This window comes from Ipomoea nil, unplaced genomic scaffold, assembly GCF_001879475.1.
Source record: "Ipomoea nil cultivar Tokyo-kokei standard unplaced genomic scaffold, Asagao_1.1 scaffold1074, whole genome shotgun sequence".
Taxonomy (NCBI): domain Eukaryota; kingdom Viridiplantae; phylum Streptophyta; class Magnoliopsida; order Solanales; family Convolvulaceae; genus Ipomoea; species Ipomoea nil.
Window position 1 is genome coordinate 4,157,693 of NW_017617502.1, and position 12,407 is coordinate 4,170,099.

General features: G+C 38.0%; 1 protein-coding gene across 4 annotated transcripts; it reads left to right on the plus strand.

Moving 5' to 3' along the window:
• Positions 1-7,864: 7,864 nt before the first annotated feature.
• LOC109182553 (cell division control protein 6 homolog B) lies at positions 7,865-12,360 on the plus strand. Of its 4 annotated transcripts, none has more exons than XM_019332700.1 (17): positions 7,865-8,298; positions 8,395-8,500; positions 8,717-8,937; positions 9,340-9,414; positions 9,490-9,596; positions 9,741-9,847; positions 9,964-10,023; positions 10,154-10,227; positions 10,642-10,692; positions 10,872-10,921; positions 11,073-11,196; positions 11,300-11,389; positions 11,503-11,565; positions 11,662-11,757; positions 11,859-11,948; positions 12,033-12,072; positions 12,125-12,360. In XM_019332700.1, exons 1-16 carry the CDS (start codon positions 8,074-8,076, stop codon positions 12,063-12,065), a joined length of 1,572 nt encoding a protein of 523 aa, XP_019188245.1. In that variant the 5' UTR covers positions 7,865-8,073; the 3' UTR covers positions 12,066-12,072; positions 12,125-12,360. The 4 variants fall into 4 exon arrangements, with proteins under 4 accessions (XP_019188245.1, XP_019188244.1, XP_019188246.1 ...); XM_019332699.1 differs by having other exon boundaries at positions 12,033-12,068; positions 12,126-12,360; XM_019332701.1 differs by having other exon boundaries at positions 12,033-12,049; positions 12,089-12,360.
• The last annotated feature ends 47 nt before the right edge of the window (positions 12,361-12,407 follow it).

Below are 12,407 nucleotides of genomic sequence, written 5' to 3' on the forward strand. Positions count from 1 at the left end.
AGATCATGCACAACTTTCAATGCCTTAAGAACTATGAAGATGCTACCAATGTTGCAAAAATCGCGCCTAGGCGCCGATTAATCGCGTATTTTTTCGAGAAGGCATAACTTTTGACTCGGTTGTCCGTTTTGGACAATTTTTTTTTTCAAATCGCGTATTTTTTCGAGATCTATCCACCGCAAACAGCCGAAGGCGGTTTGGTCCACTAATTTCTCAAAAAATGCTTCTTTAGCTCTTAATTTTAGTTTTTTATGTATTTAGATGGGTTAAATAATATTTTGAACACTTTTACAACCACTTTCGTAAATTTTTAACTATGGAAACCTTATGTTTTATTACTAAATTTTAAAAATTTTTAATTTTTAATTTTATTTTTAATTAAAAAAATAAAAAAAAAATTTAAAAAAAAATAAAATAAAAAATAAAAAATCGGCGCCTTAGGCGCTAGGCGCCCCCTTGGCGCCTAGGGGGCGCCTAGCGTGTTTTGCAACATTGGATGCTACCATATGGATGGGTAAGGAAAACAAAGAGAAAAGATGAAGTTTTGGTAATCTATTCTTTTTCCATGCATTCTTATTCAAGCAAACATTTTCCAAATTGGGTTCACCTTTCATTTTGAGAAGGCCTTAAGTCGAGCCCCCTAGTGGAAACGATGTGCACATCCCAACCGATCCCCTCCTTATATCGCCAAGGCCCTATACAAAAAGTAAAAATGAGGGTTTGGTATGAACCGCTCCCCGCCGATTGGCTTAGGCGGGCACTCTTTTCTTCTCATCCCCCTAGAATCGTTATCGGGCAACCTGACTTCACATGGAGTTACATGCTCTTTTGAAGGTCGGTGTTATGGGTGCTCGATTTCTAGCGGGGTGGCTCACCTCCACTCTCTCTTCTCATCTCCTAGGACATCGCCTTCGGGACAACCGACTTCATGTAGAGCTCTACGCTTTTTTGAAGATAGTGCAATGGATTTGCCCCAAATCCTAGCGAGATGGCTCACCTCGTTTCTTAACTCAAGAGATGGCCATTATTTTTGGTCTTGCCTTTTTCTCTTTCATCATTTCACTTCAACCCCCCTCATGCCTTTTTCTCGAGATTCGGGAAGTTTACTCTCAATTCTCACAAAAGGCTCACTTTTTGCCATATACCTTACCAAGCTTAAGTTCATTTCCAACCTTGTTTTTTATTATCTTTCCAAGGTTGAAGAGTGCACACTCCTACTTCGAGAGATCCTTGACTTAGGTCTAGGCAAAATAAAAGATGAACAACACACAAGCGTGCAATGAAATGTATCCTTATGCAACCAACCTAATAGTGCTATATGCATAGATTTCCCTAGCGTTCCAAAGGTTCTTTGAATTGTTGCACACAACCTAACATACTTCCATCATAATATCACCAATAACACATATTTCAAAATCATACATGGCTTAATCATACCGACACTTTAAACATGGAAACTACAAACTCGAGTGCACTTTAACCAAAAAGGGAGCATAACTACTACTAATGCACATAGTGCACCCTTTCCACACTTTAAACAAGCAGTCATGGGAAATGCGGAGAAAAAAAAGAGAGCATTAAGACACTAAGCTTTCCACACTTTAGAACAAAAGACGAGAGTATATGAACCCTCAAAAGAAGATAAATGGCCTTTCCACACATTAGAAGTGAGTCAAGGTGTTAACTTGAAAGTTTAGAATTCTCCCCTTTTAAGTTCCATGATGGTTACTTCCTTGTTTGGGATCCGGTGAGTTGAGGTGGTTCGCGCTTCCAAACATATCATGACAATTGAATTTCTTATGAACCTGCGCTAAAAGATTAAACACCACTAGAAATACCTTGTTAGCTCATAACAAGAAGTCAAAAAGTAGATCCTATGAATTTCCTTGTGCGAAAGTTTTCATGACGTTGAGCATAGAATTCCCCACGAGCCCCTCCCACGTTCGTGGGGTGGCTCGTTGGAGGGAAGCAGAAACTTCCAAGAGCCTCTCCCACGCATGTGGGTGGCTCGTTGGAGGGAAGCAGAAACTTCCACGAGCCTCTCCCATGTACGTGGGTGGCTCGTTGGATTGCAATAGAAAGCTCCCATGGACTTTTGCAGCTCCACTTCTCTAATGGCTTGTGTTATTTCCTGAAAATGCAAAGTTAGTACTACAAAAATGATTAAGAAAAAGACGTAATTGAAATGAAAATACAATAAATGGGATAGAAAACCTTGGGTTGCCTCCCAAGAAGCGCTATGTTTAACGTCTTTAGCCCGACGTGTTTGGTGTCTTATGCTTCATTGCCTTCTTCAATGGGAACCAAACTCATCACATGCTTGTCTTCTTTTGCCGGGTCTATACCATGGTACTTCTTGACTTGTTGGCCATTCACTTTGAAGATGCCCTTCTCCGGGTGCGAGATTTCCAAAGATCCGTATGGAAAGACTTTTGTCACCTCAAATGGTCCGGACCATCTCGATTTAAGCTTACCCGGAAAGAGTCTTAGCGAGTTGTATAACAAGACCCAGTCCCCAACTACAAACTCTTTTCCTCTTTTAATGTGGACATCGTGGTATTGTTTTACCCTTTGCATGTATGCTCTAGAGGTATCATACGCCAACATCCTCCATTCTTCGAGTTCATTCAACTGTAACAATCGCTCATTTCCGACCAAACGGAGGTCCTCATTCAATCTCTTGATCGCCTAATATGCCTTGTGTTCAATCTCCACCGGTAGGTGACACGCCTTACCATAGACTAGCCGATATGGCGTCGTACCAATAGGCGATTTATATGCCGTGCCAAACGCCCATAAAGCATCTTCAAGTTTGTCTACCAATCTCGGTGGTGCCTTGCTACGGTCTTTTCCAAGATTATCTTTATGTCCCGATTAGCGTTCTCAACTTGCCCACTAGATTGGGGGTGGTATGGGACGCCTCCTCGATGTTGTACCCCGTATCGTTGAAGTATCCTTTTCATGGGTACGTTTCTAAAGTGGGTTCCACGGTCGCTTATGATCACTCGTGGCATTCCAAATCTAGAGAACAAACGCTTAAGGAATTTTATGACACTCTTCCCATCATTTGCTCTTAATGCCTCGGCTTCCACCCATTTTGAAACATAGTCTATTGCCACCAAAATGTACTTACTCCCTCTTGATTCCGGAAATGGTCCTACAAAGTCCAATCCCCAATTATCAAAAACTTCGCATTTCATCCCAACGTGTCACATTCTCGGTTCTTTGACATCGATCGCAACTTTGTACACAGGATTGAGCATCCCTGAAAATTGACGGTCAATAAAATCCAGTTTCTAGAACCCTTCTAGTCGTACGATTCGCCGAGTGGTGGCGCACTCTGTGACATTCTCCTACTATGATTTGTCCTTCTTCTTCCGAAACACATCTTCGAATGACTTGATCCGCACAAACCCGGAAAAGGTATGACTCATCCCATAAATAGAATCTCGCCTCGGCTCTTAACTTTCTCCTCTTATGAACATCAAGATAATTTGGTAGAACTCCACCTACTAGAAAGTTTGCATGTCGGCGTACCATGGGGCAATGTCTATCCCGAACAACTTCTCCTTCGGAAAGTATTCCTCTATTTCACCCACGCCCTCTTTGTAACACCCCGAAATTTTAAAACTTTTAAAGACTTATATAATAAAGGTATTCTCTTATTAAATCCCAAACAGAGCATTGTTAAACATAAAGGTACGGGGTGCTATGCCACACCTGAGCTGGAGAACTCAGATGCACAGGCTAACTAACTAAATTCCGTAATAATGTAAATGGCACGCAGGCCGAAAGGGAAACTATCTACACTATGCCTCGAATCTCTAACGCGCTCCAGTGATCTACTCGTCTGTACCTGAAAGCCAAATATATCTGTTCAGCGAGAGATGCTGGTAACCCACTCCAACGCGTTGAAATACATTACATATAGAGATATATATAGATATACGAAAACCATTTTGAAGCGTGAAGATATATCCTACGAGACTCTAGCTTTTAAAACGGGGATAGACTCAACAGATAGAGCTAAGCACAGACGATAATTATACCAAGCATATACAGTTTACAAACAGGCACGTCAGATAAAGATGAGCACAATAAATATCCCTAACCCAACATATACGAATCCCTAGCATAAATCCCATAGTCACACCCCAAGGTACTCATAACAACAACTCATCCATATCTCATCACATAAGCACACTTTGTTGGCGCCACAGGACCAATCGCATGCCCATACATGAGGGTCAGCGCATATAGCTCTAACACGGCCCTGCAGCACCCTGCCCCGTATCGCAACACGGAGGGGTCGATCGCAACCGACCGATGAACCGCAGCTCATCATAGTTTGATCGCAACCAAACAGTGGACCGCAGCCCAAGAGTATGTCATCTGACCGCAGCCAGGAAATATGAACCGCAGCTCATGTAGAAACGTTTGATCGCAACCAAACGGTGGACCGCAGCCCGAGAGTGTAAATCTGACCGCAGCTCAGGAATAACTAATCCGATCGCAACCGAATTGGGGTATCATGCACACATAACACATAGCAAGCACATGCAACCCACATTAACACATTGGGAAGGGGGAGGAAACGTATAAAAAAACCTATGCGTGATCCTTCACATACTGAGAATAATCCTAAGGGGTTCATACTTCTTTCACCTAGGTCAACGGGATACCAATTCAACTAGCATGCAATATATAAGACTCATACAACCTACGAACGGTACCCGAAATATCAAACTAGACATAGGCACGATAGACGGAGTCCGTTGGGACACCACAGGGGTCGGGGGAACATCAAACGGGGAAGCCAAAATCCCAAGGTGGGGTACAAACCAGCGGGTAGCCGGTGGGTGAGGGGTCACCCGCCGGCGGCACTGTTCCGGGCAGCGGGTGCCCGGCGGGCAGCTGCCCGCCCGCCGACTGCCCGCTGTCGGCGTTGCCCAAATAGGCCGCGGGTAGGTGGCGGGTCCCCTACCCCCCACTGACTCTTTTTCACCAAAAACGCCCCGGGAACCTTTGTGGAACCCGAAACCATGCTTAGACACTTTCAAACGCAATTGATAACACACGTAGACAATTAACGGATCAAATTCAAGAAACATATGGCACATAACCTATCATGCTTTTCTAAACATAATCAACACCCAATCATGCGAATTCCCACCCAATATACCAAGAATAATACCATACGAATTCCACGATATAACCTAGGGTTCTAATTATTTTTAAATCAACAAGAACACAATTCATCTTCCAAAATTAAGATTCGGTAGGAATATCATATAACTATGAAGAACCTCATATAATCATTAAGAACATCAAGAACACCATATAATTATCAAGAACGTCATATAATCGTCAAGAACACCATAATTATCAAGAACCTCTCATCATCAAGATCACCCATGGAATCATCCCACCAATCATCAATAATAATATCACAAATCATCAATACACAATAATATGGGGAAATCCTAAGAGGGGAATCATAGCTATGAAAATAGGTTTTGTTGAGACATGAGTTACCTCTTAGCCTTAATTAATTCCTTGGCTATGAAGGGTCTTTCTTTAAGCCTTCTTCTTTCTTGATTTCTCCTAAGGGGATTCTTGGAACTTCTTGTGTGATGAGAGATTATGGTGGTGAAAGATCTAGGTGCCTCCTATATCCCTATTTATATATTTAAGACTCCTAATTAGGGTCTAAATGGTATGGGTTTACTAATTCTATTCCTTATAGGACTAAGGGCTTATTTTAGGGATAAGGGTCCATGGTCCATAGTGGACCATATTAATTAATTAAAGGGAATCCTAATCGTAGTCTGAATAGTAAAAGGCCTACTTCCTTTATTCCTAATAGATAACTAGGTCTAGGATTCCTAATTAGAGTCTGAATAGTAAAGGGTTTACTTTCTTTATTCCTAATAGGCTTAGGACTCTAATTTAGGCAAGGTCCACGGTTCATGGTGGACTTTATTAATTAATTAAAAGAAATTTAACCGAATTAAATCATATTTAATTATTATTAACGGGATTAATTAAATAATTAATCCAGGATTGAAGGCCGTAACACGGGGTGTTACACTCTTGATTTTTGTCAGTCTCCAGTCGGGATAGGTGGTCCGCGGCGTTGTTCTCGGCGCCCTTCCTATCAACGATGGTCACATCGAATTCTTGAAGAAGAAGGATCCACCGAATCAACCATGGTTTTAATTTGCTTCCGGTTTGGCCATCAAAAATCGAATTGCCGCGTGGTCCGTGTGAATAATAACCTTGGACATCAATAAATATGACCGAAACTTGTCTAGTGCGAACACGATCGCAAGGAGCTCCTTTTCATTTGTGGTGTATGCATGTTGGGGTTTCGTGAGCATTCAACTGGCCTGGCATACATAATAGGTTGAAACATCCTTTTCGTTCTTTGTCCTAGCACTGCTCCTATAGCGTAGTTACTTTGCGTCGCACATGAGCTTGGACGACTTACAAGGTGGACATGGTTCCATTGCATAATTTTCCCATTGCATTGATAAGCATACGATTTTTAATATGTTTTTTTTTTTTTTCTTTCTTTCTTGAATGCTATTAATTGGGCATGTGAACTTTTTCTATTGGGTTTATCAGTAGGTGGTTAGACCAGTTCTATCTTGAATGGGTGTAGCAGCCTGCTAAGCAACAATGGCAAATTTTACTATGGATCATGGTCTATGTAGCAACATGGACCATACAATATGTATTATTTGAATACACTTAAGTTATATTTGATAATGCATTCAAAAAAAAATTATATTTGATAATAGGTTGAGAAAGTAGTTATGAACAGATACTGCATTGTAATTGAGTCAGTAGTATTCAAAAAAGTTATATTTGACAATATTACTATATTTTTTGTTTCATTTTTCACACACATTGTGATGGCATCCCAATTACTATTTCAAATGGGTGATCATAAGTTTGAAATCCGGTGGTGGAGTCTTAGATTTTTTGGATTGATTTTTTTTTTTTGAAACACTCAAGATTCTTAAAATCACAATACATGATACTTGATTATTTGTATATTTTTATTAATTTAAAAATACACTTATACACCATTCATATAATTACATATATTTTCAGACATCCTTCAACTTCATATGATTTATTTGTCACTTTTCATCATCGCTAATGCACGGTAATATGTTTCTATGTTTTTATATTTCTTATTTATTTTTATTTTTTTCAATTTCATATGTGCCTGTGTATATATAGTTCTTGTTTTTCTTATTGTTTTTTTTTTTCTTCAAATCTATCTGTTTGTATACATTTATTTATGGTCTCGGCACTTTTTTTTTTTTTTTTTTTTTAACATTTAGTGGCCTAATTGCATTTTAAGGTTACGTTCAGTGGTCAATTTGAACCTTATTCCTTTTTATTTATTTATTTATTTATGTGTTTATTATGTTTCCTACAAATTTTGTGTATGTATATGTGTTTATATATAAAATATATGAATAAGTATATATTTGCATGTGTTGTATTTTGAATAGGAGTATTTTGATTATATAAATAATATTTCTTTTTATATTTATTGGTCCAGCCAAAGACAAAAATATTACTCCGTATTATTTTTGTAATCTCATGTTTATTCTAAGTGTGAACTAAATAGTATAATAATATTCTAATTAAAAATTTATTTTATTTATTTTAATTTTTTAAACCAAACATTACAATAAAATTTAAATATAAGGACATATACAACAAATATTATGAATATTATAAAATATGATACCATTAATTCACATTAATTGACATTTAATATAACATGAGATGTTTTAAAGGTGGAGCGATATAATTTGCCCAATCGCGGCGCGCAACTGGCAAGAGGCAAACGAGGCTTCAAAATTACACCCAAAAAAGTGGCGCCAAATACACCAGCTATGCCTGCCTCTTTCGCGCGCAGAATCTTTGGATGCCATATGCATATAATGGATACAGACACAACCCGTATTAATCTGCTCAATAAACGTCATTTACTGAAGATCATTCACTGAAGATCATTCACGGCTATTCAATTCTACGACGTGCTTCAAGATGACGGTTTTAGCCACACGCCGCTCGCCTAGACTTGCCGGCGGGAACAAAGCAGCAGATCCGGTGGAGATGCAAGTCTCTACTCCTCAGAAACGCAGATTCGGGTCCGATTCTGCTATAACGAATGGTCTGGTTTCTTCAACTCCTCTGCCGGTGGAAAGGTCTCCGGCGAAATTGAAGTCGCCTCGGCGATGCCTCATTGACAGCCCGAGCAGTCCCGCAAAGGTAATGCTCATTGCGTAGATTTGATTGATATGTCTACTGTTCTAGATCTGTAAGTATGTACACAGCTCTAATTGATGCGCTTACTCTTGATTATAGGGAATTGGGGAAAACACTGGTGATAAAGCAGTAAAAATGAGTAAATCTCCGGTCAAAAGGAGGTTAATGGAGAGTTTTATTGAGAAACCTCTCTGGAATCCTAGAGGCAAGTTTAATTTATTTAGTATTAACTTAGTTTATTTAATTGGATATATGATGTGTGGTTTATCTGATTTTGATTATACACCGTATATATATATATATATATATATATTTTAATTTTAGTTTGAATTTTGTTTAGTTATGTGTTCTGGAAGATATAATATCACTGTAGCTCTCTAGTGATGCTTGATTTACTAATTTTTATCTTCTGTAAAAATAGATCCCGAGCAATTAAATTATGTGAAGGAGGCATTGCATGTATCTACTGCTCCATCAACCATAATGTGTCGAGATGCTGAGCAAAACCGTGTTCTGGAATTTTGCAAGCAATGTGTTGAGCAGGGGAAGGCTGGAAGTTTGTATGTTTCTGGGTGTCCAGGGACTGGAAAGTCACTCTCAATTGAAAAGGTCAAAGAAGCATTGGTTGATTGGGCTAAGAAGGTAATGCTCTTATCATCATCATCATCACTTGGATGATAATAGATAGTCTGAAATATGAGGAGCATTGCATTCTGAACACATATAGCACAATGTTTGAGAGCTGCAGTTTTTTTCCCATATAAATATGATATGTGCATTGTTTATAAATCAGTTGATTAGTAGATATTCTGCTGAGTGAATCACATTTGTTAGCTTTGTAAGATTGTATGCAAGTTAGAGACCTTGCTTATTCTTTTTAAAGAAAATTACATTTTCTTGATTTTAAACAGTATTGGAAGCATGTTGTCTTTGATCTGTCTATACTTACATACTGGTAAACTTGATATAACTATGAATGTGTAGTAATAGTATTCAGCCAACTTCCTAAACTAGTTCTCTAAAAACTATTTTCTGTGTATTCAGGTGAACTTTCAACAACCAGATATATTATCCATCAACTGCACTTCTCTGACAAAGACTTCTGAAATTTTCAACAAGGTTTGTCAATTGTCAGTAATTCAAATGCATTATGGTACAAGGTTGTTTGTGCTTACATTCTGATATCTTTTACAGATACTTGAAAAGATTCAACCTAAGAAAAAACTCAGTGGCTCTACAACACCATTGCAGCTTCTTCAGAACCTATTCTCTCTTAAGCAGCAAGCCGGTACAAGCATGATGTAAGGCACATTCTGAACTCAAAAGTCATGTACTTGAACAATTTTTGTAACTCCGCAAGTTGCAATCCCTTTCATATTTCCAAATCTGCTGGAAGTTTGATACTATTCTTCAATAACTAATAGTGATGTTTAATTGTTAAACAGGTTAATAATTGCTGATGAGTTGGATTATTTGATAACCCAAGACCGAGCTGTGCTTCATGATCTATTCATGCTAACAACATTTCCTTCCTCCAGATGTATTGTATTAGGTACTAGAAATAAGAATGTTTCTTTCTCTAGTTATGTGCATGTTTCATGTTTGATGCTGATGGTAATAAGTTGTTTTTGCTCAAGATTGCTCATATTTTGGCTTCTTCCTTAACAGGAATTGCTAATGCAATTGACCTAGCTGATAGATTCCTTCCAAAACTGCAATCCTTGAACTGTGAGTATTTTTCTAAGTTACCTTTATGCTGGGTTTACCGCTTTTCATTTTGCAGTTCATCCCCAATGATACAACACATATGCTGCATACTATATTAGACAATTTAACATGTCCTGCTTTCTTTTACTAGGCAAGCCAATGGTCATAACATTTCGTGCATACTCCAAGGACCAAATCATCATGATTCTTCGGCAAAGATTAGCGGTAATTATGTCTTTTCTTTACCTACAAAATGAGTGTTAGTTTAAGCTTTAGTTTTCTAATTTCCTTTTCAGCATATACCTTTTACTGGATACCTTTGTGATAAATACTAAATCAAGACAAGTAATCTCAGATGGAAACATATGCTTTTGGGGTCTATTCCAAGTGAAACTGAATGAAATTTATTCATGACATAGTTCATGCTGAATCTTAAACTTAAGTTATAATCAGAGGTCATATCCTATTCTTCTGTGCTCAGTTAATTAGGCAGGGCTTCGAGGGAACCTACTATAACTAGTAACATCTTACCATATTCATTGTTTTGCCATTGTTGAATTTTCTTTGAGAATAATGTCTGATAGCTATCTTGATAATATTTGCCTAATTATTTATACTCCCTTTTGCTTTCTTCTACAGACACTTCCATACATTGTCTTCCAGCCTCAAGCACTGGAGCTTTGTGCTAGGGTAGGCTCACTAGCATCCATTTTCTTACCACATTTGAATTTATAGTCCACTCTCATATTTCCTAGTTCTGATTATTGCTTTCCAAAATGTTGAGCTCAATATGAAATTTAATGTATGCTGCACATTTGTTTTATTATTTTGACACGGTGCATTTACTCATTGTGCTTCTTAAATCACAGAAAATTGCATCTGCATCTGGAGATATGAGGAAAGCACTGTCAATTTGCAGGTAGGTGACAACATTCCAGCAACTTCATTAATCAAGTGAAAACAAGAAATTCCTCCCCCTAAAAGGAGTTTACTCCCAGATATGGAGGTGGATGGTTTATTACTAGCCATTGAAACTTAAATATTGTATTTTTCTTTGACTGTTGTTTTAGGAGTGCAATTGAGGTGTTGGAAACTGAGATTAGAGACTCTATCAACAGCCTAAATTTGACTTCCCTTGAGACCGGGGTTTCTGGTGCCCCTTCCAATATATTGCGGATGCCAGATAACAATATTGTAAGTAAATTGAGGTGCATTATTGTAATTAGGATTCTGATTTGCTGCTATTACTCTTACCCAGTCTGTAACTTGCTCTTACAATGGTGGAGAATTTTTATAGGTTAGGGTTGATCACGTTGCTAGGGCCTTATCAAACGCATATAAATCTCCAGCAGTGGACACCATACAATCTCTTCCACAACATCAACAGGTATATTTGTTTTCATCACATTTTTGTCAAGCATGCTCCACTGTATGCTGGTGCTTTACTTGCTTCCAAACACACCATTAGCTATGCATTACTTAATTGATCTTTTGAAACAGATCATTCTTTGCTCTGCTGTAAAACTGTTTCGAGGGGGGAAAAAAGATGCCACAATAGGCGAGGTAAAATAATGCTTTTATTATTTATTATATTAACTTTAAGCATTATTTTTTATTTGTAAAATATGATATTGATGCAAGTGTGTTATATTGGTGTAGTTGAGCAAATATTACATAGATGTCTGTAGATCAACTTTAGTCCCAGCTGTTGGTGTTATGGAACTGTCAAGTATGTGCAGAGTGCTTGCTGACCAGGTAAGGACTAAACCCTTGTATAATGATAATTTCCTCAGATTGCCTTTTAGAGAAAAGAGCAAAGAAATTGAAGAAAAAACTTGTGGACAATTTTGGTGCAGGGTCTTCTAAAGATGGGACAATCTCGAGAAGTTAAATTAAGGAGAGTAACATTAAAGGTAGATGAAGCAGACATTACTTTTGCCTTGCAGGTAGGTGCAATCCAACCTCATTTTTGCTTTTACTTACATGTCATAACTCATAAGGCTGTATATTTTACACTTTTTTTGGAACAGGGGATTCGCTTCTTTCGGAACTGTCTTCAATAAGAATTGACTCACAACCGTTTTCTGAACTGTCTTCAATAAGAATTGAATCACAACTGTTTGGCTGCTGAATGGCAATCTAGTATTTGCTTCAATGCTGCTGTGCATTGAGAGGAGAGGAATTAGTTGCTAACAAATTAAAGGAAGAGTAATTTATATAGAGGATGTCCTATACAAAAAGTCAAATGCTACTTGTGTATTGTTTGCTTATGATTAATAGATAAATTTGAGGAGCACAGCCTTGTATACCAACCAACCATTATGTATGGTCTATACAAAAGAAGCCAATTTTTTTTTTGAAAATAAAGAAGTTTATTCATTTAATCATAAGCTGAAGTGATTACA

Coding starts and splice junctions, on each gene's coding strand:
- LOC109182553 (XM_019332697.1), top strand. CDS start 8,074: ATGACGGTTTTAGCCACACGCCGCTCGCCTAGACTTGCCGGCGGGAAC. Junction 10,922..11,072: donor AAAGCACTGTCAATTTGCAG/GTAGGTGACAAC, acceptor CTGTTGTTTTAG/GAGTGCAATTGAGGTGTTGG. Junction 11,949..12,032: donor ACATTACTTTTGCCTTGCAG/GTAGGTGCAATC, acceptor TTTTTGGAACAG/GGGATTCGCTTCTTTCGGAA.